We start from the raw sequence: 26576 nt of genomic DNA, 5'->3' as shown, positions 1-26576 counted from the left end.
GAGAGTCCTTTCTTCATGTACTCATGAACTCTAGTTATCGTTACTCGGCTTGCAAACTGTAAAATCTCATTAAAAGAGTTTAAATCATACACCTGTTAACGTTTGACGAGGCCGAATAAACCTGCAGGATACGTGTGTGTAGCTGCTTCTAATGAACCGACTGCTGCCTCTGTGTGTGTGTGTGTGTGTGTGTGCGTGTGTGTGTGTGTGCGTGTGCGTGTGTGTGTGTGTGTGTGTGTGTGTGTGTGTGTGTGTGTGTGTGTCTTTGGGTGTGTTCTCCATGTTGAGCCTCACAGTAAATGTTGCGATGATGAGGTCTGGCTCGGTTTTCTGAAGCGAGCTGATCTGCCTGAAGAAAACCTCCTCGTGGCGTTTGGACTTTATCCTGCGAATCATCTGAGCTTTGAACGCCTCATCATCATGTGCTGCTGCAGGTTTTAACTGCTGCTGAGGTCTCACTGCGGTGAAGGTTTAAAGTTATCTTGGTCACACTTTAGTTTAAGGTTCACATAAACACTGTTAACTGTTGCTTATCTGCGTGCGTTGGTAGCATATTAGCTCTTTATTAGTCATGATAAAGCACTTATTAGGTTATTAAAAGGGTTAATAATAATTCATGTACAACAGCAGCAGTAATCAGGAGGTTATCGAGGGGAGTTAATGTCCGAGTAGTTGGAGAATATGCACAATAAGGCTTTACTGAGTGCTTTAATGACTGATAGAGCCGTCGATTACTGATGCTAATGAGCATTAATGATGATTTATTTTACCTTAATATCAACTGTTAGCATCATTTCATCTTTCTAAAGCATCTTAAAGACACCTTCTATCAGTCGACTCAGGGCTCATTCTGTCGTGGTCATTACATCACAAGTTATTTTCCTTTTTTCACCTAAAATCCAGTAATTCTGTCCTCTGTGAAGATCTGTGTCGTTCCACCTCCACCTTCATCACTCCACCACCTCCTCCACTCTGCCCTGACTAATGAGGACTTGTAGGCTTTTTCAAATCCAACCTCACTAAAGGTTCATATTTTTTGGATGAGCACCATGACGGGGGATGTTGGTGCGGTCTGGTTGGGGGCTGAGTGTGTGTGAAGCAGCAGCAGCTTCCCGCCGTCAGCGGAGTCGAACACAAACAAAGAGCCTCTCTGCTGCAGATCCTCGTCGATCGATCTGCAGCCTCCGAGCCCCGGCTGAGCTCTCCATGTTCAATACATCCACACGCAGCGGGCCAATCTGTCAGCCAGCAGGCGTGCACACACACACACACACACACACACACACACTCACACACCAGCATCCATCCTCTCACGTCATTTTAATCATGTTGTCACTCCTAAAGTCGCTTTTTCTTACAGTATCTGAGAAGGAATCAGCAGCAGAGTGAGACCTCTCCACTCTCATTTCCAGTGGTGGACCAAGAACTCACATCCTTTACTTAAATAAAAGTACTGTAAAAGTACCACATAGTAAAAATACTGTGTAACAAGTAAAAGTCCTGCAGTCAAAGACGCTGCTGGGAGGCAGGCGTCACACACCTGGTGCAGGCGTTCGCCGGCCGCTCAGCTGTCAGTCATCCAGCTCAAAGCCGTCGGAGCTGCGTTGAGTTTGCTCGGTCGCTCCGTCCTCGGGTCATGTGATCACAGCTGAGGAAGGCCGTGAAGATGTGGTCGAAAGCTCCAGAAAGCCTCGACGTGCTGACACACTCGTCACGTGTTCTTCTGCTGCTCGTGCTGGGCGGGTTGTGTTTCCCGCGGCGATGTGTGGCCTCTGCTTGTTCCAGGTGTTTTGCTCTCGTCGTTTTCGCCTTCGCTCTCGGAGCGAGGCTGCAGAGAAGCAGCTGCTCTGGTTTACTGAACTTCTGTGTGAACACGGGCTTTTCCTCTGCTCCCTCACAAAATGACACTGGATGAGTCAGGAGGGGGGGCTCCCGTGATGAAAGGCGCTCGTGAATAATCCCCGCAGCTCTTTGATATTTGATGTTCCGGTTGTTGCCGCCTCGTCCGCTCTGAACTCGCTCTCTGCTGGAAAATGGACGCTGCCATGCGAGATGGCATTAAACGCATCCCCCGTAATGATAATAACATCATAAGATGATAATGCGCGGCTCTGTTTCCATTTGGCCGACAAGCTTCAGGAGTCTCTTCGCAGGCTCCGCCGTGTCTGATAGGAAGTGTGCGAGCCGTGTCGTGTGTTGATGCTCGAGACGGCGGCGGCGTTAACGGCGCTCAGAAACTGATGCGAGCTGGAGGTTGTTTTGGAAATGAAATCAAGTCACTGTTCTGGAAGGAGTGCAATGATAATAATAATAAAATCTGATTATGTTGTGTGAGTCGAGGAGGCTGGTGAAGCAGAAACACATCGAGGCTGAAAGAAAAGATGAAAAACGTAGAATTCAATGATTCAGATATTCAACGCTGAAAAGGTCTCAGTCACTTTCTCCACTTTGAGTCTCTGGAGAAACGAGTTTGTCTCAATAGAAACATCCAACATGTTTCCAATTAGGAATCCAAACCACCCCCCCAAATGTCTTTAATTTCCCCAGTTAAATATAACACTCTGCTCACTTTCCTTAGTGAATGAATGAAGACTCAAACTTCAGTCAGTACGGGCTGACAACAGGACTCATGTGATCGATTCCTTCCTTTTTTATAAACGTCTGCATTCAGTCGCTGCTTCTTTGTGTTTTCTTTGAAGAACGCGTCGTTTCATCAGCGAGGAAGAAGAGACGCACTGAGAAACGGGTCTTTGAGCCCCCGTCAGACAGCCGAGAACTGCTTCACGTTGTAGGACAAACCGTATCTCCTCTTCCTCTCTGTCGTTTTTCTCAGATGATGAAGGTTCGGGCTCCGACGTCGGGAAGAAGTTCACCAAGTGCAGCACGTGTAAATATGGAGCCGAGTGTGATGAAGACTCAGAGGACGTCTGGTGAGTGCTGTGATCTAACACCCCCCCTCTGCTACAGGAAAAACACACAGAGTTTGTGATGTTTTGTTCTGTGCTCGTTGATCATTTTGATAATCACCTCAATGTCTTTAGATAGCAAGTTTAGCCAGTCAGCTCGCCTAGCCGGCGGCTAAATGAAGAAGAGCTCCGTCAAGCTGAAGAGGAGGGCAGTTCTGCTCGGTCCTTCGCTCTTCATCGGTTCTCTGTGAACCTTAGCTAAGTTAGCTAAGCTCTGCAAAAATCAGGCTAACTGTGCTACACTGAGTGACGAGCTAATATCGCTAACGGTTATCTAAGCCATCAAATGATCACTTTACACAACAAATCAATAAATACTACGAACAAAAAGAAAAGTGAAGTGATGAAGCTCTGTGAGGAGAAAGCTGAGGCTGACAGGAAGTAAACACACCTGCAGTTTGTAAATGGACGTATGTCAGCAGAGAAGACACGAACATCTGGAATGATCCATCAAGTAATCAATTAGTCGACTGACAGGAAATACAAAGGCAACTGTTCTGCTAATGATTCATCATTTTTCATGGTTTTGCGAGGATTTTAAAGTAAAACAAATACTGCATTTGCAAAGATCTTAACTCAACCTTGATATTTTTATCTAATTGAATCTTTTATCAATCAGAATCAGTTGATTTCTATCAAAACGAGACGTTCAGTGCCCACCTCCCTCACACACTTGATGCTGCGCCCCTACACCGACCAACAGATTAACATCTTATAAACGTGTTCGGAAGGATTTTAGCGAAGGGAATTTTAAACAAGTGAGAACTAGAGTTCCTGAAGTTCCTCAGACTTTGTTGAAAATAGATTGTGATGGTGGGATGTTTGGAAAGAGGACTGTTCTCCTGAATCTCTGGACTCATTCACTCTGAGCTGAATCTGTGTGTGTGAAAAGGTCTTCAGACTCCATGAACTGTATCTCAGCCTGCGGTGAATTAATGAGCTGCGTCTTCATTTAGGAGTCTCTAAATGTGCCGGCGGGTGATTTAGTGCTGATGAGAGCAGCCGTGTGCCGACGCCACATTCGTTCTCCTCCTCAGGTGCATATGTAACATCGACTGCAGCGGCCACAACGAAAACCCGGTCTGCGCCACCGACGGGAACTCCTACAACAACCCCTGTCTGGTCCGAGAGGCGTCGTGCATGAAGCAGGAGCAGATCGACGTCAAACACCTGGGCAGGTGCCCCGGTAAGGCTGAGGGTCATCAAACACAGGTCACATGACCTGTGAAGGCTCTGCTGCTTTCTACACACACACACACACACACTGAAAATACACACAACAAACACACACACTGAAAATACACAAAACAAACACACACACTGAAAATACACACAACAAACACACACACTGAAAATACACACAACAAACAAACACACTGAAAATACACACAACAAACACACACTGGAAATACACACAACAAACACACACACTGAAAATACACACAACAAACACACACTGGAAATACACACAACAAACACACACACTGAAAATACACACAACAAACACACACTGGAAATACACACAACAAACACACACACTGAAAATACACACAACAAACACACACTGGAAATACACACAACAAACACACACACTGGAAATACACACAACAAACACACACACTGAAAATACACACAACAAACACACACTGGAAATACACACAACAAACACACACACTGGAAATACACACAACAAACACACACACTGTGAAAATACACACAACAAACACACACACTGAAAATACACACAACAAACACACACTGTGAAAATACACAAAACAAACACACACACTGAAAATACACACAACAAACACACACTGGAAATACACACAACAAACACACACACTGGAAATACACACAACAAACACACACACTGAAAATACACACAACAAACACACACTGGAAATACACACAACAAACACACACACTGAAAATACACACAACAAACACACACTGAAAATACACACAACAAACACACACACTGAAAATACACACAACAAACACACACTGGAAATACACACAACAAACACACACACTGAAAATACACACAAGAAACACACACACTGTGAAAATACACACAACAAACACACACTGGAAATACACACAACAAACACACACACTGAAAATACACACAACAAACACACACTCTGAAACACACACAAACCAGCCACGTTTTTCTTCCTAAAAGTTTAAACGAAAACACGACAAACAAACAGGAAACAGGAGGAAATTGGAGCATCTGTTGGGACTACTTTCAGCGGCGGATTAATCCACGTTTGGTGCTGTGGTGCGTGTTTGTGGCAGCGGGACGGTGTGTGTGTGAGACTGAGGCAGAGTAAGCTACAGCGTGTGTGTTCATGGTGATGAAGAACAATGTCAGCAGAGCATTTGCACTATTACATTCTCAATGTTTCATTGTTTAGATTGTACAGTTTTTATTTATCTCTTTTTTAATATATGTCCTGTCACAAAGGGTTGAAGAGTAAAGCAATTTCGATTCTCTGTTTGTCCTGTACATACTGCAGAATTGACAATAAAGCTGACTTTGACTTTGACTTTGACAACTCTGAGGCTCGCTGACGTGTTTTTAGTAGTTTTTGGACGGTGCTGGAGCTCTGCGGCTCGGCGGAGGAGGATCTGTCACACTTCCTGTTAGTGGAAACATTCGCTGCTGAGCGGCGTGGCTGAGGCTTGTCCACTGATTGAAGACCACCAGCCTTCTGCAATCTGTCCAGCTCTCAGTCATCACGCTGTTTACTGACGTGAATGAGCGGTCAGGTGGAGCTCTGTGGCGGCCGGCGGGAAGCGCCAACATATCGTTCAGCCAATGAGGAGCGTTGAATTTAAAGACGCTCATAACAGAAAGCGTTTCTGGTGAGCGTGATGATGATGTGTGTTACACGTTAAAATGAGCCATTCAGTGTTCAATGGCAGCTTGATTTGAGCTTTTCTTTGTACGTTTCCTCTCAGTTTGATCTAGTTTTGTGTTTTCCTGCGGTTCTTTGGGAGCTGGCCTGCCTCACGCAGCCCGCCTCACGCAGCCCGCCTCACGCAGCCCGCCTCACGCAGCCCGCCTGGATGCTTCCATCTGTAGAACCCGTGGCGTGTTTGCACACAGCTCAGTGACGCTGTTATCCTGTTGCTGAGTGTAAATGATGCAGATTGCAGCACTAAGCGCTCACAGTGTCGACCTTTGACCTCGACTGGAGTGCGTTCGAGGGCGGGTGTCGGCCTCTTCAGCTTGCGTGCAGACAGAGGCTGATGCCTCTATCACCGTTTTATTGTTTCCACATTGGAAAATCCCTCCATCGCGTCCTGCTGAGCTTCAGAAATGGCCACCATGACCTCTGTGAATCATGATGAGGTCCATTCTTCACCATGAAGACTCACTGATCCTCAGATGGAAGAAGACGCTCAGAGTCTCTGAGTCTCTGGATTCAAGCTTTACTTCTTTCGTCGAGTATTTTTTGCAGACTTTTTACTTCCTTTGCTGCGTTTCACAGAGAAATGTTGTGCTTTTTACTGTGTTACATTTATCTGACAGCTGTGTCTGTCGTTTCCTTTTTTCTTTTCTTTCCATTGCCCCTTCGTAGTTTTTTACTTTCATTCGTGTTTTTCTTTTCTCCTAATTATTCCTTAATGAAAAAGGCACCGCTCATCCGTGGACAAGATTCTTCTTAGAGTTGCTGGAGCTGAACTATGACACTGGAAAAAACCAAAAAACAGCAACCGCACACTCACAACTCTGTACAATCATCAATTTATTTTGGCTACACTGTGCTCTGTGATGGTCTTTACCTGATGTTTGCATAAAAAATGTCGCTTCTTTCTATTGTGTTGTTAAAATTTATTTAATTGTAAATTATTTTGAGATACTGATGTATTGATTTATTGATGAAATGATGTTTTTATGTATCTTGGTTTCAGTAGACTCTGTCTAAGGCTGTATCTGATGTAGGACTACACTCTCCATGATATCCTCGTAGCCTCATGTCAACACAGGTGTCTGGCATTATGCAATCAAGTGAAGGGCCTGAATCCTTCATCTACAGCCACATTCACTCAGTGTGCCTGCCTGAAGGTCACAAACCGAAAGCTCGCAGAAATAAATTGATGATTGTGCAGAGTTGTGAGTGTACGGTTGCTGTTTTTTGTTTTTTCCTAATTATTCCTTAGAAGGAGGAAATGAGTGTGTTTGTTCTTTTTTCCTTCCTTCTGTTTTTTCTGTTTTTTTCTTCCCTTCCTTTCTTTAATTTGTGTTCTTCTTCTTCTTTCCTTATTTCTCCATTTCTTTCCTTCTTGTTTTCATTTTTTGTCATTCTTCTTTCTTCTTTACTCATTTTCCTGTTTTTCCAGTCCTTCCCAGTGCTTTAAGTGAAAAAAAAAGTGCCAGTACTCCCCTTATTTGACTGTTGCTAGGTAACTTAGACGGTGGGCAGATCATTCAGTGATGTATTTAAATACTAGGACATGATCCTGATTTTTAAAAAGAAATTTGTTTTCATTGAGTATGAAACTTTCCAGATAAATTCTGTTTGTTCACTTGGATGGGGGGGGCTCAAGTAGTTTGCATTAACTTTACTACATACCTTGCACCCCCGCCTTTTGTCCTTAATTATAAGCCGCTCATTCTGTGAGATAAAAATACCTTATCTGGTCTTATTCGTTCTTGTTCTCTGGAGTTATTGTTGACCTTCCTGTCAACAGGTGAATCAGAAGCCACGTCTGTGTTAGCAAAAGCGCTAACGTTACTGCTAGCTGGCTGCTCGTCACTTGCAAGATTACCGTTGACGTCTGTGTGTCGTCCTGTGTCATCTTCACCGGGTCCAGCACCAGTCCAGGTTCTCTTCTGGGCCTTTTGGAGCCACGCCAACATTAGCGGGTTCAACTGGTTTCAACTCGCGCTAATGTTTGCATTGAACGTCGTCGAGATGTCTTCTTCACGTCCTTTTTGTCAGACCTCATTACAAGTGAACGCCTCGCGGGGGGGGGGGGGGGGGGGGGGGGGCGTGTGGCGCGTACCAGTGCACACTGGGTAATAGCATAGCCACAGGAGTATAAATATCACAAAGCGCAAGAGAGAAATACAACAAGAGGGGATATGATGGGCTCATGTGAACCTAAGAAGTGCTGGTACTCCACACCGGCCCACTTAAAGCACTGGTCCTTCCTCCTTTCTTCCTTTTATATTTCTTTCTTTCTTTCTTTCTTTCTTTCTGGCTATTCTTTCAGTGTTTCTGTCCCCTCTCACTTTCCTTGTGTCTTTTATTCTCTTTCCTTTTTTCTTCTTTCATGTCTCTTGTCTTTCTTCCGTCATTTCTCACTCCTTCTTTCCTTTAATCTTTTCATCTTTTCCCTCATTCGTTTTTCATTTTGACTTTCCTACTTTTTACTTTCATCTCATGTGTCGTTCTTTACTTCCCTTGTTTTTCTTCTTTTCTTTAAATGTTTCTTCCTTGTCATCCATTTTTCTTTTGTCCTTCTTTCCTGGTTTTCTATCCTTCCCACTTTTTTACTCTCGTACATCTCTCTACATACATTCCCAGATTTCTGTCTCCTTATTTTTATGCCCGTCGTTCTTGTTTTCTTTCTTTCTGTCCTTGAAATTCAAGGTTTCCATTCAACAGCAGGGAACTCTGCTTCCTCTACCCGACATCGTTCAGTCTCTCACATTCGCTGAGAAGAAACCTTCATTTGGTTTAAATCTGCGTCTATAATTCTCCCTGAATCACAGATATTGCTCCTCACTGTTTAATTCCTCCACCTCCAGCATCATTTAAGTGCTGTAGACGGGGATCATTATTCCACATTAACTTGCTGATGTAGTAAAACGCAGGATTGATGTTGTTTCGCCCTCCGTGAACACTGCTGACTGCACAACTGTGACTGTTTCATCTCGTCCATAAATCCGCCTCATTATTGAAACCGTGTCAGACAAATGTATGTCTAATCACCAGCGTTTTCAATTAACCCACAAACCAAGCATGAGGTTGTTTCCATGGAAGCGGAGCTTTGATTACACCAGGCATTAATCCCCACCTCGTTCCCTGAGGAATTATTTGGTCAAGACTAACTGCTGGTTCATACGTCTGTGCAGGTTTTACTCTGTCAGAAATCAGCTTTTCCAGGCCAGAAACTGAGAGCGAGCTTGTTGTGGTTCAAAGCTCAGCAGGAAGTACTCAGATCTGTTACTCTCAGTAAGAAGTAATACCTCAGTGTAGAAATACTCTCAGTCCTGCGTTCATATGTTAGAAAAAAGGCAAAAGGATTAACATCAAGTGTACTCAAAGTACCACAAGTAAAAGTCCTCATTATGCAGAATGGCCTGTTTCTGAATGATATATCTTTTATTATTGGATTAGAATTATCGATGCTTTAGAGTTTGGGCTCCTGGAGAAACATGGCGGACTCCGTGGACGAGGAGCTGCTTCCTCTGTAGATATAAAGACTCATTCTAAGGTCACAAAAACACAACGACTCTTATTCTCAGCTGATGAAAACTATGAATATTATATTGTTTTACTGATGCGGACCTGAGCCTCACTTTAAGTCATGTGTGCACCATTTCAAACACAGCTGAAGGATCAGGATATGGATTAGAGGCAAAAAGTGGAAAAGACTCAGTCTTCTCTTCTCTGCCCCTCTTAAAAAACAAGTTCACAGATTGAAAGAGTGCATGAAGAGGATCTGACCAGACGTCAGACGCCAACATTTGGTAGAATTGCACATTTTTTTTACGGTTGTCTCATTTGTCTGTTAGTCTCAAAACCTAGTTACCAAACTGTGAAACATTTGCATTTCATTCATTCACAACAGCTTTTAAGGAGGAGAAGAAAAGCTTTTATGATTTTTCAGAGGGGGGGGGGTGGTGGGAGTCTTCCGTTCAAACCTCATTTGCAGTCACAGTTTGCCGTCGAATGTTTTTCAGCCTGTGCCAGCACACAGTCTCGGTACATCCTCCACGAACATCTGATTTATGTTGACGGACTCACCTTGAATCACGATGTGTCGTCTCATTGGAGACACTCTGAGCTCTGTCTCTGCGGGGGTTGGCAGGAGACGGCGGCCCGGCAGGATTTATGGATTCCTTGTCAGCCGTTATGGCTTTCGGGTGGCCGGTGACCAAGCGTCTGATTGGCTCAGGGAGGTGGCGGGTGGGGTGGGTATGTGGGTGTCTAGCACCCTGAGGTGAGGAGCAGCTGCCCTCTCTCCTGATCTGCTGTCTCCTCGAGGCGTCGGGCCAACATTCACCAAACACCACAAACCCGAGTCAAAGGATTTGATTTGAACTGTTGTCACAGCAAAGAAATTCAGTTATTTTTTATTGTTTCTGGAGGATAAAACTGCAGTTTTAAGCTTTTTCCTTCTGTCTTGGCAGTCAGTGAGCTCTGGTGTTTGATCCAGCACTGAAATTAAATATCCCCCCACACACTTTATCAGCCGATCAGAACAAATCAGAAAAACTGGTACCTGTATTTGCAGTTTCTGATGGATTGACGTGGTGTTTGCTTCAGATATTCAGCGTCAACTTCAGTGATCAATGAGTTTTAGCAGCAATATGTATTAATTGAAATATCTCAACAACTATTGGATGGATTGTTGTGAAATACAGTTCACACATTCATGTCCCCAGAGGATGAATTTTAAACTCTTCTTCAAGCTTCATTTCATCCAGCGCCATCATCAGGTTAAAGCTTGAATTTGTTCAACACTTTGTTTTATGACAAAATACCCACAAATCTAACAACATTCCCATCAGCCTCAGCGGCACTTTGTGTTAAATTAGCATGCTAGCATGCTAAACTAAGATGGTGAACATTATACCTGCTAAACATCAGCATACTAGCATTTCCGTCGTTAGCATCTAAACATGCTGACGTTAGCAGAACTTTTGAGCGTGTTTGCAGGTGTGAACGAGCCGCATGAAGCCTGCAGCGACTCCAGAGGAAGCGGCCTGAGGTCTGAGAAACGTCCTCAAGTGAAAGTCAATAATTGAGTCAGTGTCCAAAGAGCTGCACAGCTCCATCAGGCTCGCCTGGGGTGACTACCAGCTAGCAGTGAGAGGAATGACTGAGCTCTTCATGTAGCGTCAGTGCAGGCTGCAGGGTTGTGACATGCTTAACGGGAGAGATAAGAAGAAAAACTAAGTTGTGCTACGTAAAATTGGAAGTAACTATGTCCGATAAATGTACAGCATTTAAACACATAATGGAAATACTCAAGTAAAACCACCTTTAAATTTAATTTAAGTTACATTACAGTTACATTCCACCATTAGAAATAACTATGAGCATTATTAGTGTTAAAAGAGAGCAAATGTTCAGAATAATGAGCGACAGAAAAGAGGCGTCTTGAGCAGAAACATCATGAAGAACGCTGCAGGATGGCTGCGTCACACAGCTTCTACAGAACACGACATAGGACACATCATAAGGTGAGAAGAACTCAACCTGCTGACGTGTTACCACGGGTTCACGTCACGCATACAGATCACTCACCAGATCGCTTTCTGAGCCGCTGAGGATCAGCAGGTGGTTTCAGACTACAGGTGTTTTTGTTCAGGTGGTCTCTGTCAGATCAGCAGGTGATTCCAGAGACACGACGGCCCTCGATCGATCATTTGTTTCTGTCGCGGCGTTGCGAGGCGTCGACTGTCGACCACGTGACTCACCGGCAGAATAAAACCGCCGCCGGCTGTTATCAGGCTGATGACGAGTAGTGTGAACACGACATCATCTAAATCTACTACCATCCTCATCCAGTCTGCAGTTTCTCGGTTTGCTTTCTCACCACAGACAAACCGACGCCCTCCGCTCCGTTTGTTCTTCTTGTTATGCAATCAGTGTTTCTTCTCATGCCATGTTTTCGCTTTTCTGTGTCCTTTGATAACACAAAGAGAGAAAGAAGGAGGGGGAGGAAGGGTGAGAGACAGACAGACAGAGAGAGAGAGATAGACAGAGAGACAGACAGAGAGAGAGAGAGAGAGAGAGAGAGAGGGATGATGATGAGGAAGAAATGGCAGAGGGAGAAATGTGAGGAGGGATGGAGGATGAGGAGTGGGAGGGTGGGGGAGGAAAAGACAGAAAGAAGGAGAGAGAGAGTTGTGTCAATAGTTCCTCAGGAAAGAAGAAGCATTAAAAATGGATGAGTGAGTGAGTGTGTGTGTGTGTGTGTGTGTGTGTGTGTGCGTGCGAGTGCGTGTGTGTGTGAGTGCGAGTGTGTGCGTGAGTGCGAGTGCGTGTGTGTGTGTGTGTGTGCGTGCGAGTGTGTGTGTGTGTGTGTGTGTGTGCACTGTATAACATCCCCAGCAGCTCCTCCTCCTGCAGACAGCATGAAGACAGCAAACATGCTGCCTCTTTCTTTGTTTTGTTTGTCGTCACACACACGCACACACACACACACGCACTCGCACACACGCACACACACACACACACACTCGCACACACACACACACACACACGCACTCGCACTCACGCACACACTCGCACACACACACACACGCACTCGCACTCGCACTCACACACACACGCACTCGCACGCACACACACACACACACACACTCGCACACACACACACACACACACGCACTCGCACTCACGCACGCACTCGCACTCACGCACGCACACACACACACACACACACACGCACTCGCACTCACGCACGCACTCGCACACACACACGCACACATGCAAAGGGCTCAAATCTGTTCATGTCTTTTTTCACCACGTTACTTATTCAGAGTAACTGTAACTGTAACTGTAACTGACATCTGTTTCCTCCACAGCTGATAAAGAGAAACTGGGGAAGAAAGACGACAGCAGTCCTTTCAAAGTAAAGGTCTTAGGTAAGGCTCTTCTGTTCCTGGTGTGTGTGTATGTGTGTGTGTGTGTGTGTCGACAGACAGCTGACGGGCTTCAAGAGAAAGCTGAAACTGAAATGACGCAGAAAGATGAACAGCATCAGTTCCTGCTGTTCAAACGACATGACGCATGAAATGATGCTAACGATGGCTGCAACGTTCTAACAAAGACCACTTTCAAGTGACGTGTAAAAAACTGCATGTAACTTGTAAATGTCTGCACTGGCATACATGACCGCTGTCACAGCTATGACAACAGGAAACAGCAGAGCCACTCATAGCTAGTTTAACATGAACTTACATGTAAATAAACAAAATATTGAATAGAACACACCAGAATGTGTCACATGACTCTGGAGTACTTTAATTAACTGTAACTGTAACTTACAAGCTGCAAGACTCAAACTGAGGACAAACTAGCTGCAGATGATCACATGTAACGTAACAACCAAAGGACTTCCTGATCATAACCTCTGAACTGTGACATGGCTGTGTCATGTGACTAAACCAAACAATGACAACCATAGCAGGAAGTAAACAAGGTGATAATGAGCTACTCCCGAACGACCACGAGGGGAAAGCCAATAAGTTCTTCCAACTTTCTATCAGTAATAATCACACTTTACCCACCAGGCTGATAACTGCGAGACAAGCTCGCTAAGAGGAAGTCAAGAAACCGAAGCATCGCCGTGGGCAACAACTCAGTGAGCTCATCAGGGGCAGCGAGATACACAAATCGGATCGTTTGTGATTCCCACTGGTAGCTCTGCACGTTTTAGCCGTCTTTCCTGCACGTCCAGAAGCTGCGACTTTAATGCTCCGTTCACGGTTTGGATTGACTGACGTCCGCAGTGTCGCGCTCACACTAAACGTGAACACTGGACCCGCAGTCAGACATCTCTAACATGATGGGAGCGTCATCAGTTTTGCAGGTGTTTGGTCCTAAACCAAAGTATGAGAGCGTGTACAATGTTGACCTGGTGGTGGCGCTACATGAAAAGTCAGAGGATCACAAAAGTCCAGAGTTCACCTTCTGGGGAACATCTGAACCAGATGTCATAATAATCCATCCAGTGCTTGTTGAAATACTTGTTTCAGATATTTCAGACATCTTTACCCTGGAGCTACGCTGCCAGCGCGGCTAAAGAGATTCACTCACCTCGTTAGCGACCCCCCAGGCTCTGTGTTAATCTGTACTCAGATCATATAACCGAGTTGTAAATCCACTTTGCTGCCTTTAATGCAGCTGATGGTAAAACTTCTCGTGGCCTTTCGGCGGCCTGTTAACCTGCGTGTGAACCTGGCGAGCAGCAGTAACAGAGGATAAAACTACCGAGTGTCTCCTTAAAACACAATGGCGTCCTCACAGGAGGGAAACGGAGCCTCGCCGCTCTGAGTCTCTGCTGGTAGCGAACAGAATGTGAGTTCACTGTTCTTTAAGCCTGAGCCTGTGACGCTGTAATTTCTCATCAGTAAACACAGAGATTAGCGTTAGCCAGCTGCACAATGCAAGCGTTGAGTCTGGAGATGAAAGCGGAGATGAGAGTGAATCCAGAGGCTTTTATTATCTGCAGCTCACTCTGTGCATTGATATCATTGACTGAAGCGGCGCCGGGGGAAAGATCCCCCCGCGGCTCCGTCACTTCCTTCACTCTGTGTTTTAACTTGGACTCAGAGACGAACAATAGGGGGATCGGATTAAACCGCCGCATTGTCGGCATCGCGAACGGCGAAGGACGCGGCGACACATTTCTGCGGCTGATAACGTGACACGCACGACTCGAGAGAGGCTGCGTTCACTGCCGCCACGTTCACATCCGTTTATCTGCGCTCTGCAGGGCTTCCTGCTCTGGTTCATCCACCTTCGTCTAATAAAACGCTACATTCAGACGTGTCCTTCAAAGCAATAAATCATTCGAACTTCAAATCATTCAGCTGTTTGCTTTTATCGCTCACGCTTCACAAAGACGTTCAGCTGAAGGTTCAAAGTGAAGTCCTCTCGAGTCGTCGCGGATTCAGTGAATTCAAAAAATGGGAAACTTGTTAGTAAAAGAACCACAAGGTGATCGCAGCACGTCAGAAGATCAAATCTGATACTCTGAGCTTTAGACGTGCTGTCACCTGCAGACAGAGACAGGCTAGCTGCGTCCCCCCGTCTTTATGCTAAGCTAAGCTAACGGCTGCTGGCTTCATATTTACCGTACAAACATGAGCGAGGCATCGATCTGAACATTTCACAGCAAGAAAGCAAATGAGTGTTGTTCCCAAACTGTTGAACTGTTGGTTTCACCTGTCTGGAACCCTCACCTGAACGCCGTCGTCTCGTCTCCTCGGTCTCTATGACCTCCAGTTATCATTGAAACAAAAGTTATGGATAGAAATGAAAATCAGTAAATTCTGGAATAATTCAGAAACCCAACTCTGCCTGCTAACGAGCTAAGTCGGCTTCTCGGCTCAGAGGTTTTGTTCTTTTGCTAAAATTAGGAACCATGAAGTGACATTTGGTAAATCCTCAGACTGTGTTGGGGTTTTAAATATATTCTATTCCTGTAATTGTTGGTTTCATACTGTCTTAATCATTTATGTAATAATTGGAGTATGTAGAACACAGAAAATGGCAGATCTTCAGTAAAACCACAGTTCACTATCATACGAGAATTCTGTGAAACTGTTGATGTCAGAGTATAAAACACTGTTAGTTATCATTCTTCATATTACAGCAGTTTTTATTGAAATGAATGTCACCAAGCTACATAATCCACCGTGGAAACCACCCCAAAACACAAGGGATTGTGGGTAGAAAGACACAGATGCAGTGAGTAAAGACTAGAGTCTGATTTGATGCTGATATTCAGTCATTATTCATCAGAAAATTAAAATAATGAACAAATCTCTACCCAGTTTGACTGGAGGACAGTTTACAAAAACAACAACTTGATAAGTCGCGAGTCACTGAAATGTCGTTTGAAAACTAGAAGCGGCCTTTAATTTGTCTGTTTGAAGCCAACAGCGAAAAACAGGAGCATCAATGGCAAAAAGAAGTGAGCTTTGATCGAACAAAGGAGCCACCTGGAGGAGCCGCTGCTCAGCGATCATCTCTGTCACAGTGTAATCATCTGTCTGTGAGGGAAACTGCTAAACATGGGCTCTCGAGCAAATTCTGGTCATTAATGTTTGTCCTCTCTGAGCTCGTCGCCGGGAGGTTTGTAGGACCGATTCCCAGGATGTGTGTTGAATCTGTAATTACAGCCTCGCTAATTCGGCAGTGAAGGTATCGTGTCACCGCGGTCTGTGATTATCCCGCTCACGCCATGAGTCAAAGACGAGAAGTTAATGCTCCGGTTCCTGGAACAGCGGTGGGAATGATGCTCAGTGAGCTGCTGTCCGGCAGTCCAGCTCCTGGCTTTCTGAAGCCGTGACGGCGTTCTTCCTCCTCTCTAATAGTCCTGATAACTCGACATTTTAAAAGGTTTAATTAAACAGCAGTTATTGGTTTCTAGAGGTTTTTAAATCTCCCACATTTCCTGTTCGTTCTGTAGTCGTAAAAGTGGCGAACGGTGAACTTTAAAGTCCTGCCCGAGGTTTTTTATGACGGAAGACTTTCCTCGTGTTGGTGTGCGTTTGGTACGTTGCGTGTGAGTCATTTTAATGAGCGCCACTTTGCTTTGTGGGCGTTTTCTGTATCACTGCAGTGAATTATGGCGAAGAGACGGCTGAACGATCCCTGAATGTGCGAAGCATTCATGATTCATTTATCTGCTCGTACGGACGCAGAGTGACTGAATCTGAAGCAGCAGATTTCAGTTTGTTTACTTGATAATTCAAATCGTGTGTTGATTATCGTCATGACGATGATGATGATGATGACATCATGCATTTGCGACATCTGTGGTATCGATTTCAGCCGTACTTTAATAATCACAAGTTCTGATCTAACTTTTTAAAACAGTCACTTTACACACACACACACACACACACACACACACCTGCATGGCTGCATACATAAACACTCACCGGCCACTTTATTAGGTACACCTTGCTAGTACCGGGTTGGACCCCCTTTTGCCTTCAGAACTGCTTTAATCCTTCGTGGCAACAAGGTCCTGGAAACATTCCTCAGAGAGTTTGGTCCATATCGACATGAGAGCATCACACGGTTGCTGCAGATTTGTCGGCTGCACATCCGTTCATCCATCCCGTTCCACCACATCCCAAAGGTGCTCTATTGGATTGATAACTGGTGACTGTGGGGGCCGTTTGAGTGCAGTGAACTCATTGTCATGTTCAAGAAACCAATCTGAGATGATTCGAGCTTTATGACATGGTGCGTTATCCTGCTGGAAGCAGCCATCAGAAGATGGTACACTGTGGTCATAGAGGGATGGACATGGTCAGCAACAACACTCAGGTAGGCTGTGGCATTGAATCGATGCTCAATTCAGTATCCCCCACACCATTACACCACCCCCACCAGCCTGAACCGTTGATACAAGGCAGGATGGATCCATGCTGACGCCAAATTCTGACCCCACCATCTGACTGTCGCAGCAGAAATCAAGACTCATCAGACCAGGCAACGTTTTTCCAACCTTCTATTGTCCAGTTTTGGTGAGTCTGTGTGAATTGTAGCCTCAGTTTCCTGTTCTTAGCTGACAGGAGGGGCACGCGGTGTGGTCTTCTGCTGCTGGAGCCCATTTGCCTCAAGGTTCGACGCGTTCTGTGTTCAGAGATGCTTTTCTGCTCACCTCGGTTGTAACGAGTGGTTATTTGAGTTACTGTTGCCTTTCTATCAGCTTGAACCAGTCTGGCCGTTCTCCTCTGACCTCTGGCATCAACACACAGCAACACCCACAGAACTGCTGCTCACTAGATATTTTCTCTTTTTCGGACCATCCTCTGTAAACCCTGGAGATGGTTGTCGGTGAAAATCCCAGTAGATCAACAGTTTCCAAAATACTCAGACCAGCCTGTCTGGCACCAACGACCACGTTCAAAGTCACTTAAATCACCTTTCCTCCCCATTCTGATGCTCGGTTTGAACATGCCTAAATGCATTGAGTTGTTGCCATGTGATTGGCTGATTAGAAATTTGTGTTGACGAGCAGTTGGACAGGTGTACCTAATAAAGTGGCCGGTGAGTGTATATAGATCTATATAAATAACACTCTGCTCACTATACATTATCCCTGATGTAACTTATGTTGTTATTTCATTTGACTTTGTTATTGTATAATTGAATGTGTCTCTATAAAGTTATACTGCACAGGGAAGATCTATGACACTACACATTAATGTACTTTGTATTAGTTATTTATACTTCTTTACATGTATTATATTTGTATTTGTACCTGCTTATTTATATCAGTTGGACTCTAACAAGTCACGATACCTCGAGAAGGCTTCAGATTCCTGGACGATGACTCATTACTGCACATATACTCTATATTTCCTAATTAATTTATATAGTTTAAGGTGTTATAATGTGTTTATTGTATATAATGTTTTAAATAGCTTACTACTGTAATTATGGTAAATTTGATTTATGTCATTAAAATATTTATTTTTCTGTTTTCTCATCTCTTGTGCTCCTGCTGATATAGACTTAGGTTCAGGTTCAGGTTCAGGTTCAGGGTTAAAAACCACCTGACCAGGTGAATCCATCGCCCTCCAGCTCTCACCTGTACAGCAGCTGATCCTGCAGTGTTTGCAGCAGAGACACCAGCTGATCGTCCTCTCACGTTGTGTGTTTGTGTTTTTCTCTGCGACCCGTTCAGAAACCACAGGTCTGGACCACGGCGACGGTTTCTACGCCGGGATGCCGATCCCCTGCGCCGACAGCTACGCCGGCTACTGTGTTCACGGGAAATGTGAGATCAAGTACAACATGGCCACCTGCAGGTCTGTGACTACCTGCTAATGTTGCTACCACTGATGTTAGCAGTGCTGCTGATCCTTCAGATGTTCCCTCAGCGATGCATCATATTCTATAAGATCATCATATGTTTGTCCTGTGAGAAGCTCGTATCTCAGAAAAACAGGTTTTCAGCTTTGTGACGATGCATTTCCAGCTGATCCAAGAGGCTTTTTAAACAGATTGTTTAGCTGAAGAAGGAGGAGAACTTTCTCAAGACATAAAGGAGCACTGAAGGGCAACAGTCTGCATACGGCTGGACGTCCCCTGTGCATCGTCTTTCCGATGTGTCGTCGCAGAGGCTGCGACCATCTCCAGATGGTCAGCGCTGCTGGTGTTTCAGAACAGACAATGCTACCCTCTGCTAGTGCTTCGTTTATTGTGACTGCTCTGATTGATGAATGTGGTCTTTGATTTTGAAATAGCAGCTTTAGGGCTTGTGTCCATATAGAGCTCTTCATCGAAGTCCTTCCCAGCACCCTGCCAGCACCCACAGAGCAGCACTATATGGACACACACCCACCATTAAGAATGAATACTGAACTTAATGTAGTCAGCACCTTTCCAAACGCAGTTAAAAAGTGATTTACAAAAAGTGATCCACTCTGAAACACAAAGGGAATTAAACGAACTGAAATATTATAAAAAGTAAATAAAATCCCAGATAGAGCGTGAAGCTGGAAAGATTTCTCAGCCCTGATCTCACCGGGCAGGATCCCTGACTTCAGAATCGGCTTTGGAAGAACCAGGAAGGACACATCTCAGGGGACCGGGGGCACTAAGAGAGCTGATGAATAACTGAGGGTGGGCCCTCTGAGGGCTTTCAAAGTAATCAATAATGTCTTGAAATCAATTCAAGAAGCAACAGGTTGCCAGTTTTGTTGTTACTTATGGTTTCTGAGGCTAATGCCTGGTTTATAGACATCTGTTGCATCAGTGTTTGTCTCTGTGTCGTTGTGGAGTTGAACTTTAAAGTCGTATTAAATTTGAGTACTCAGGTGCCTCAAATTTGTATTTAAGTACAGAACTTGAGTAATTGTACTGAATCACATACCAACAGCATAACAAGCTGCGGGAGGTTCATGTCTGTGTTGCTCAGAGTAAATGAACATTAACAGAACACAGCCTGTACGTTTTAAACATGAAGCCACCAATTACGTGTCAGAATTACATGAACGGTGAGCTTTTACACATCGTGCATCGTCAGCCTTGTGTTTCAGTTTCAGTGTGTGCGTCCGACAGAAAAGCTTCAGCTTTGATCAGCCTGCAAAGCTTCAGTGATTGTGTGTCCGAAACCCGGATGAACTACATTCAGTACTGTGCCTGAACGCATCCTCTGTGACCTGATGGAGTGCTGATGCTGATGCTGCCAACGTGCTGCTTTCACTGTACTCAACCTGTGCAGGCCGGATGCTAAACCAAACGTCCCTTTGCGTGTGTGTGTGTGTGTGTGTGCGTGTGTGTGTGTGCGTGTGTGTGTGTCCCAGGTGTGATGCAGGCTACAAAGGTCCTCAGTGTGACGAGACTCAGGACTTCAACATCCTTTACGTGGTTCCAAGCGGACAGAAGCTCCACTACGTCCTCATCGCCGCCATCATCGGCGCCGTGCAGATCGCCATCATCGTCGCCGTGGTGATGTGCATCACAAGGTAAGGCACCGTTTAGGGTTAGATGAGTGTTAGATTAGACGTTTTCAGGCTTTCGTTCGCTCGGTGTTGTTTGGCTCGGTCGGACAAACAAGCTGAAAATTAAAGACAAGAACAGTTGAGACAAACAGCCGCGAACACGCCGCCTCACTGTTCCTCCATCACACATGAAGTGTAGGTGTGATGTCTGTCAGGATGGAGCTGCCGGTGACGGTTGAGGCTTAAAGCTGAGGAGAATTAAACAGATTTGACTCGGCCTCGTTTCCCTCCTCTGAAGCAGCACACGGGCTTTACTCCATCACCCCGAGGAGGAAATAAAACGTCAGTCTCGCTTTGCGTCGTCAAAGTTTTCAGCAAACGTTTGACAGTCAAACAAGCCTCACTTCTCATTAAGAGGTTATAAATACACCTGTTCATACACCTGGACGCTCGTCTCCGCCCACATGTGGCGACCAGGACGTCGCTCTTCCTCAGCACTCGCAGTTTTCACCTCACTCTAGAACAAAAAAAAAAAAAAAAAAAAAAATTCATATAGCAAATATTCGTCTCCTAGAAACAGAAACACGGCACTTTCATGGATAATGTGACGATCATATCGGTTTATTTTATTGACACCAGTTTGGATGATTTTAACTTTGCTTGTGTAAAAGTATTTTAACTCAAACATCCAACCAAAATCTCTTTCTTACTGTGACCTTTCTGTCAGAAAGCCTTTCTGTCAGAAAGCCTTGTGCACATGGTATCCCCTTTAAGTGCCCCTTGATACCCCCTAACGGTGAGCTAATGGAAATGAATGAATGTCTCTCTGTGTGTCTCTTTAGGAAATGTCCAAAAAACAACAGGGGGCGCCGACAAAAACAGAACCTGGGACACTTTTCCTCGGACACTAACTCCAGGATGGTATAGCCGCGTTCGTCTGGGTTCTTTTTGATAAGTTTTTTCTTACGGCATGGGAATACCATTTTTTAACAATAGATGTGTGGTTTCAATTTTTTTCTCCCGGGAAATCATAAAAAAGAAGAATGAGAATATTTATTTAAGGGGCCTTATTTTCCCTCCCTTTTTTTTCTTTTCGGATGGAATTGTTGCGCATTAATTTTGCGCCACAGTGATTTTTCTTTCTTTGCCGCAAAACCAAGTTGAAGGAGCCGAATCATGAAAACTCGCCGTCACTTCACATCGTTCCCACGTCTGCTGTCTTAATCACTGTAAACTGCTTCTTTCGAGGTTTTGTTGAATGCTTTATGCTAAACTGGCTAACAAATAACGTCTCCCCCTCTGGAATGTGATATTTATTGAAAATGATCATTTCCACGGCCCTCTCTGTTTTACTTTTACTAAAAATGTGCAGCTGATCACCAAATGCAGTTTGACTTTAATTTATTTTAGTGTTATTTTTATTTTTTTGTAGGAGGTGAGTGGGGGGCAGGCAGTGACATAGATATGTTTACGCTTATTCTTCGGGATGAAAGTCCATTTAAAGACGTCACTGTGTTCAAACAAGATCATAATTTATTATTATTATTATTATTTTAAGTAGTTTTTACTTAAAAGTTTTTACTTACTTTTTATTTTCAATGTTGGTTTCTAAATTCTAGTTCCTGTATACTCGCATGACTTGTGAAAACTGTGTACTGTGGTGTAGTTTTAACTTTTTAAAAGAAAAGCCAACGGCCTCGACGCCGCCTCCATCTCAGAGCCGCAGAGATCCGATGGAGATGGACTGTCGGACTGTCGGACTGATGAACGGACGACGCTGAGGGGGGGGCTTTCGTCGGTGTTAAAGAAACGAATGTGTAATGTTTGGAAAAGCAGTCGTCAGCCACCCCAGAAAACAACAAAAAACTGTAGTTATCATTGATGGTGGCAAACATCTAAAAGCTTTTGCTTTGAACGACTTTAACGCTCAGAGGCGGGAATGTTTTTGCATCTTTGTCTGAAAATCTGGATTCAGAGGATTGTAAAGGAAACGTGTGTCGGCTGTTTCGGGGGTTTGAAGGACTGAAACTGCAAATGGAGGTCAACTCTAAATGCTATTTTTTATGTACCTGGAAAAAAGTCTTGGTTGCTCAGAAGGCTGCGATCAAGGCTTTTCTTTGAATGTGACAGAATAATTGTCTTTTTTTGGTCTTTGTTCTAGTTTTGCATTTTCTCCTCAGCGAGACATTCCAAGCACAGACGACCCCTCCCCCAAAAAAACTACAGAATAATCCCCTAGCTAATATTCACAACACACCTTACAAAACAAAGTACCTTCAGTATTAACGTGATCAGGTACAGGGTTGACAGATATTAGTAACATGTCGCTAACTCGCTATCATGAAAGTCTTTTGGCGTGTTGATATTTTCAAGTCTTAGCATTAAACAGTGATGGCAGACACGTCACATGACAGTAATCAGACAAGAAGCAACAAAGGTTTTAGATTGAAACAACAACCTGAACGTGTCAACAGGAACTTTACGCCCGATGAATGATGTCTCTGTCTTTTCTGTCTTGTTCCCGTGTGTCCCCCCGTCCACTGAAGCACAGCCTGTCCTTCTGTTCTGTATGTCCAGCGAGGCTTTTTGCTGTCCCATCACGTTGTCTCGGAAACTTTCCACTCTTCGTCCCACTCCGTCCCTCTCAAACTGAAATCTGTTTGCTTCTGATCAGCTTGTTATTGACACATCAGAATTTATGTTTTACAGCAAATAATCAATCACAGACTAAACCAGCTGTCAAGAGTTTATGTTCGTTTCATTGCAGGTAAACTTTCTGATCCTTTGATGCAGCCGATCGTCGAAGTTCAGTGTTCAGGACTTCTTGTCAGAGCGTTACGTTCCCATACGAGTTTTTACCAGGCATCAAAATCAATGATCAAATAACACAAGTGAGTGGGAAAGCTCTGCTTGCTTTGACGCGATATGAACTGAACCGGGAGCTTGTAGGAAAATGAACTATGCACTAACTCTACTGCCATTGACTTCACTTTGCAATTTATAGAACAATGACTAAACTGAACTAAAATTGAGACTGAAAGAAGAGACTAAGAGCGAATGATGAACATTAATGGAAACTGAAGCCACAGCTGATTGTTAAATTAGTCTGGGACTAATGAATGGGTAACGATTAGCTTGCCAGTCAAGTACCTAAAAGGCCCGTTCACACCAGCATCGCGACAGTGAAAGTTTGGACCAAAACCAATTCATTTCAGGATAAAGGATTAGGAAGCAATTAAACTAAATCCACATTGACCTTTTGTACGGACTCTAAATCACACTATTGACCAACAGCAAGCTATGCTGACAGTGCTGACCTTTAAGCTAACAGACAGCCAAAGAGTATTGAGGAAGCTAGTGTGTTAGCTTCATCTAACCCTGCTCTGCTGCAGGTTCAACTGTCCGCTGGTGCACACACCTCTTCAGTTATTCTCTTAACTTATGGTTAATTATTAACAATTATATTGTGAGTCATTAAAAAAAGAAAATCAGTGCTAGCTAACGAGCCACGGTGGTCAAAAGTAAATCTCCAGAGAACAATGAGCGTCCCCGGTGCGTCAGTGTGAAGTAATAACTCACTCATCATTTAGATTTTCTTGTGCATGGCTAATAGAGACACTGTCATTTATCGGGTAGGGGGGGATCCTAATGACGGCAGATTTCAGCGTTTTCCTCGTGCTTCTTTCTCGTTGTGTATCCGTGGAACAGGAAGTGAGAGTCTGAGGCTGTGCTGAGGTCCACAATGTGAGTTCAGGGGAGGTCTGTCTGCTCTGTATGTTCAACGTTTCTGTTTATTTTCTGTAGCGTCTTAGTCCACGTCTGCAGGTCGTAGGTCAGCCCTCACCCCCCCTCTGCTGAGCAACGTGTTTCCACTTGTTGTCGACCATCGCAGCCGTGACTTCTCTAAATGTGACTAGAATGTGTTTGACATGTTAATATTCTGCATGTAGACATTGAGAGGCCATTTTTGGTCTCTGCCAAAATAAAAAAGGAAATGTTTTTTTAATGTACACCAGAGTGCCGATGTGTCATTCGAGCCAAATGTCCCCTTTAATCTCTTCGTCCTGTGAGGTTTGTCTGGACTTGTGTTTGACTGGTCAGTTTGAAGAAACTGTGTGTGTGTCGGCATGTATTACTGCATTTTAGGGTCGATGTTAGGATAAGGTTAGGTTCAGGCAGTAGTTCTTGTAGTTATGGATAGGGTAAGTCACCAGGAAATGAATGTTAGTCTATGTAATGTCCAAAAATGATGGAAATACAAGTGTGACCTGTGTGTTCACATACACAGACGCTTTTCTTTGTCTTTGCTCTACAGAGACACCAAGTCCGAACATTATGCAGTACACACCATCCTCTAATGTTGGCAGTGTTTATAAGAAATCCATCTGTAACAGTGTGAGGCTATCAGCCCTCTTAGAGAAAGCACAAGTAAAATTTTATTTAGCCTAGCACGTGACAAAAGTATGTATTAAACAGCTTTGAGTTCCCAGCGAACACTGAATTTGTGCCATCATATTAACAGTGTTAGCTAATTATATTTATTGCATTGGTGCTTCTCCCTCCACACACTCTTTGTACAATTATGACGCTGCAGACGTTTCAGGTAAACCTTCTGACTTTGGCTGCTGTGTAGAAACATCAGTCATGACGTCGCGTCTGTTCAGCTCAGTGCAATCTGTGATTCAGCAATTATTCCATCCGTCGAATCACATTTAACACGAAAAAATATAAACACTTTCCTCCTCAAGCTTCTCCAATGTGAACATTTGCTGCTGTTTAATATCTGATATCATACGTATTATGTTGAAACACTTCTTGTCTTGCGTTTTGCAGTTTTTAGTTAACTGACAGTATATCACCTGCAGAAAATAGATATTTTAGCGTGTAATAAATGTAACTGATCCTTACCCCCATGTTTAGAAGCTTTGGGACTTCGTGGTTTGAGGAGGAGGACAGATGAGGTTAAAAATGGCCATGTCTTCATTATCAGCCACCGCCCACCTGTCAGAGAGGAGGGGCCACATCATTAATTGATGCTCTGTCTAATTAAAAACTGCTCGTCTGCAGAAGCCAGAACCGGAGCAGAGGTCAGCGCCTCTCCACGTGAAAATACACCAACATGTGTGTAGTACATTTCTGCAAGGGGCAGGGACTCAGGCACGCTACCCTGGAGTAAATATAGAGTTATATACTGGGGGTGGAGGGGTGGAAGGAGGTGGGACCGGGTGGGGGAGTATTCAGGGGCAGGAGCAGCTGCTGGCTTCAGTCGAACACATTTAGCAATGTCCAAACTACCAAACGTCCGTCATGATCCAACATTCATTCATTAAAAAGTCCCTGATCCTGAAGTGGTGCCGTCTCAGGGTGGAGTCTCAGGGTGGAGCTTTTTTCAAAATAAGGAAAGAAATTCACAAAGAGCGCGAGAGACGCTGAACTGAAAATACGTTTCTTAACCATAACAAGACTAAGGGTTAAGGTAACATGATTAAGCTTCATTAGCTAACACTGGCTAACACAAGGTTTTTGTCCAGCTAAAAATGTCAGTAACAGTAACTCTTAATGTTGGCTAACAGAAGGCTAACCTTAAAGTCCAGGGTGTAGGATTCGTGGTCGGAAACATGTTTCCATTAGTGCTTACTCTCCTCAAAATAAGAATAATTAATTGTTTTCATTACCTTAGAATTAGCTCTTCATATCTCCAGGTCCTCTTGTACGGAGTCCGCCATGTTGCACAGCCATGTTTCTACGGTAGCCCAGAACGGTCAAACCAAACACTGATTCGAGAGTGTCTTTTGTGTTTTATGCTAGTTGGCGCCACCATAGGTTCTCCTACACACTTACAAAGGGAGGGGTGAGGTGAGAGGTATTCAGCTGGTTGCAATCTGCAACATCACCACTAGATACCACTAAATCCTGCACACTGCTCCTTTAAAGCAGATTAAAATCCGGTATCATTAGCTCCTGTGTTTGACCGTATGAGGCTGTGATTAACCTAACATGATAAAAAGTTAGTAACAATAACTGTAGCCATTATAAAGAAGACCAAACCCAAAGAAAATCATACATGACATGTGAATAGTTTGAATGTGGGCAGCATAAACTGAGGCAAAGCTGCGTCTGTATATGCAAGGATAAGAAGAGGAAGAAGAACCAGTGGAGTTCCTGGTGAGTTCTGAGATCAGTCGCAGTTGTCACACCACACACACACTCTGTCACCA

At 44.2% G+C, this 26576-nt stretch overlaps 1 protein-coding gene across 1 annotated transcript in view; it reads left to right on the top strand.

Moving 5' to 3' along the window:
- Positions 1-21390, top strand: part of tmeff1a (transmembrane protein with EGF-like and two follistatin-like domains 1a) — a 69266-nt gene extending 47876 nt beyond the window's left edge. Inside the window, exons 5-10 of the mRNA XM_041948366.1 lie at positions 2834-2930; positions 4004-4152; positions 12748-12807; positions 18597-18720; positions 20221-20382; positions 21201-21390. Of these exons, the coding sequence (XP_041804300.1) occupies positions 2834-2930; positions 4004-4152; positions 12748-12807; positions 18597-18720; positions 20221-20382; positions 21201-21285 (677 nt within the window). The 3' untranslated portion in view covers positions 21286-21390. The remainder of the gene's footprint in view (positions 1-2833; positions 2931-4003; positions 4153-12747; positions 12808-18596; positions 18721-20220; positions 20383-21200) is intronic.
- The last annotated feature ends 5186 nt before the right edge of the window (positions 21391-26576 follow it).

This window comes from Chelmon rostratus, chromosome 12 (assembly GCF_017976325.1).
Source record: "Chelmon rostratus isolate fCheRos1 chromosome 12, fCheRos1.pri, whole genome shotgun sequence".
Taxonomy (NCBI): domain Eukaryota; kingdom Metazoa; phylum Chordata; class Actinopteri; order Chaetodontiformes; family Chaetodontidae; genus Chelmon; species Chelmon rostratus.
Note: the sequence above shows the minus strand (reverse complement) of the source record. Positions and strands in the feature narration are given on the sequence as shown.